Genomic DNA, 1,930 nt, shown 5'->3' with positions numbered 1-1,930 from the left:
AAAAAAAAAGAAAGGAAAATTAAAAATAAAAATAAAAATAAAATAAAATAACATAAAAATAAAATAAAATAACATAAAAATAAAATAAAATAAAATAAAATAAAATAACATAAAAATAAAATAACATAAAATAACATAAAAATAAAATAACATAAAATAACATAAAAATAAAATAACATAAAAATAAAAATAAAATAACATAAATATAAAAATAATAATAAATAAAATAACAAACTAAAAAAATCTCTCTTTTGTTTTCTTTATCTTTTTCCTCTTTTTTAAAAAATATCACAAGGCCTGTAATCTCTATCTATAAAATATACGTAGTATATTAAAAAACTTAAAGCTATAAATAATAATATGGAATAACAAATCAGAGAAATGTACATGTCTTTTCCTGATATAACATCAACGAAAGAATCCTATATAATAAAAAAAAAAAAAAAAAAAAAAGTAAATAAATAAATAAATAAAATATAATAAAATGAAGTGTAAATTATATTTGATTAAAACGTTTAAATTGTATTTTTATTAATTTATATTTATTAGTATGGTTTCTATTATTATAAAATTACCACTGTTCCCCAAGCGCATATAATTCCCAATATACAAAAGATATTATCTAAAAAAAAAAAAAAAAAAGAAATAAAATTAAATCATATATTCATAATACAATAAAAAGGTTCATCTAATATATAAATATATATATATATATATTTATATTTATATAAAAACATTCGTGTATATTTTTTTTCCTTTTTACATAAAAAACTTAGAATCGTATTAGAATTAAAATTTATATTACGACGCGCGCTCGCATCATCTCTCTCCATACATCTTATTATATTTGAATTGCTGTTATAAATTCCTTCGGAGCCTGTATCTGTACACAATGCAGGTTGTGTGTAATATGCATTTTTCGATTTGCTCGCTATAGTTGAATCTTGTTCAGGCAATTTTCCTTTTTTTTTTTCCATCTAGTTCTTTTATATAATATTTATGAACACATAAAAAACAAAAATTAAATAATTTATAAAAATCATGTATCGTTTTTTAAATGTTAATTGTTTATATATCTTAAAATAACATTTTATAAAAAATGGACAAAAAAAAAAAGAAAAAAAAGAAAAAAAAAAGAAATATTCTTTACTAATTTTTTAATTATTATTTTATTTAAAATTTTTTTTAACTCAAAATTATTACTCATACTAAACTTTTATATAAACCTTTCATTAAATAGCAATTCAAAAAAAAAAAAAAAAAAATAATAATAAAATAATAAAATTAAATAAACAAAAGTCTTTTCTTCTTTCAACTTTAATATTTATTATTCAAAATTGTTAGAAGAGAAAACAAATACAAATATATATACGTATTCATACACATTATATGTATATATAAATAAATAAATATTATATATATATATATATATATATATATATATATTATAATAATAATCGATAAGTCTTTCTTTTTATTCTTACGTTTTAATTTATACGCCTCACATATATAAATATATGTGGACACAAAAACTTTCAAAACTAATAATATCTTAATATATATATATATATATATATATTTATATATATATATATATATATATATATATGTATATATTTATTATGTGCTAATTATCAAAAGTAGTACCACTAAATATAATAATTAATCAAGTATATATATTTGTGCATCATAATATAGAAAATTGGAATATTTAAAATTATTTATTAATTAATATACAACAAAAAAAAAAAAAAAAAAAAAAAAAAAATTAACTACTTAAATATTATTTTATATATATTAACATATAATATATGTCATATAATCAAAACAAATATATATAAATAATTATATGACGGATTTAAATTTAACAAGTAAAAAAAAAACCTCCCATGGCACAAAAAGTTTCAATTTATATATAAAATATTATGAT

General features: G+C 15.4%; 1 protein-coding gene across 1 annotated transcript; it reads right to left on the bottom strand.

The window, feature by feature from the left end:
• Positions 1–278: 278 nt before the first annotated feature.
• PRSY57_1250500 (hypothetical protein) lies at positions 279–977 on the bottom strand (the record flags this gene model as incomplete). Its single annotated transcript, XM_020115124.1, has 3 exons — positions 279–422; positions 576–622; positions 764–977. The coding sequence occupies 3 exons, from the start codon at positions 975–977 to the stop codon at positions 279–281; spliced, it is 405 nt and encodes a 134-aa protein (XP_019970277.1).
• Positions 978–1,930: the final 953 nt, after the last annotated feature.

The sequence above is a fragment of the Plasmodium reichenowi genome, chromosome 12 (genome assembly GCF_001601855.1).
Source record: "Plasmodium reichenowi strain SY57 chromosome 12, whole genome shotgun sequence".
Taxonomy (NCBI): Eukaryota; Apicomplexa; class Aconoidasida; order Haemosporida; family Plasmodiidae; genus Plasmodium; species Plasmodium reichenowi.
The sequence above is the reverse complement of the archived record's forward strand: the minus strand, read 5'-3'. Positions and strand labels throughout refer to the sequence as shown.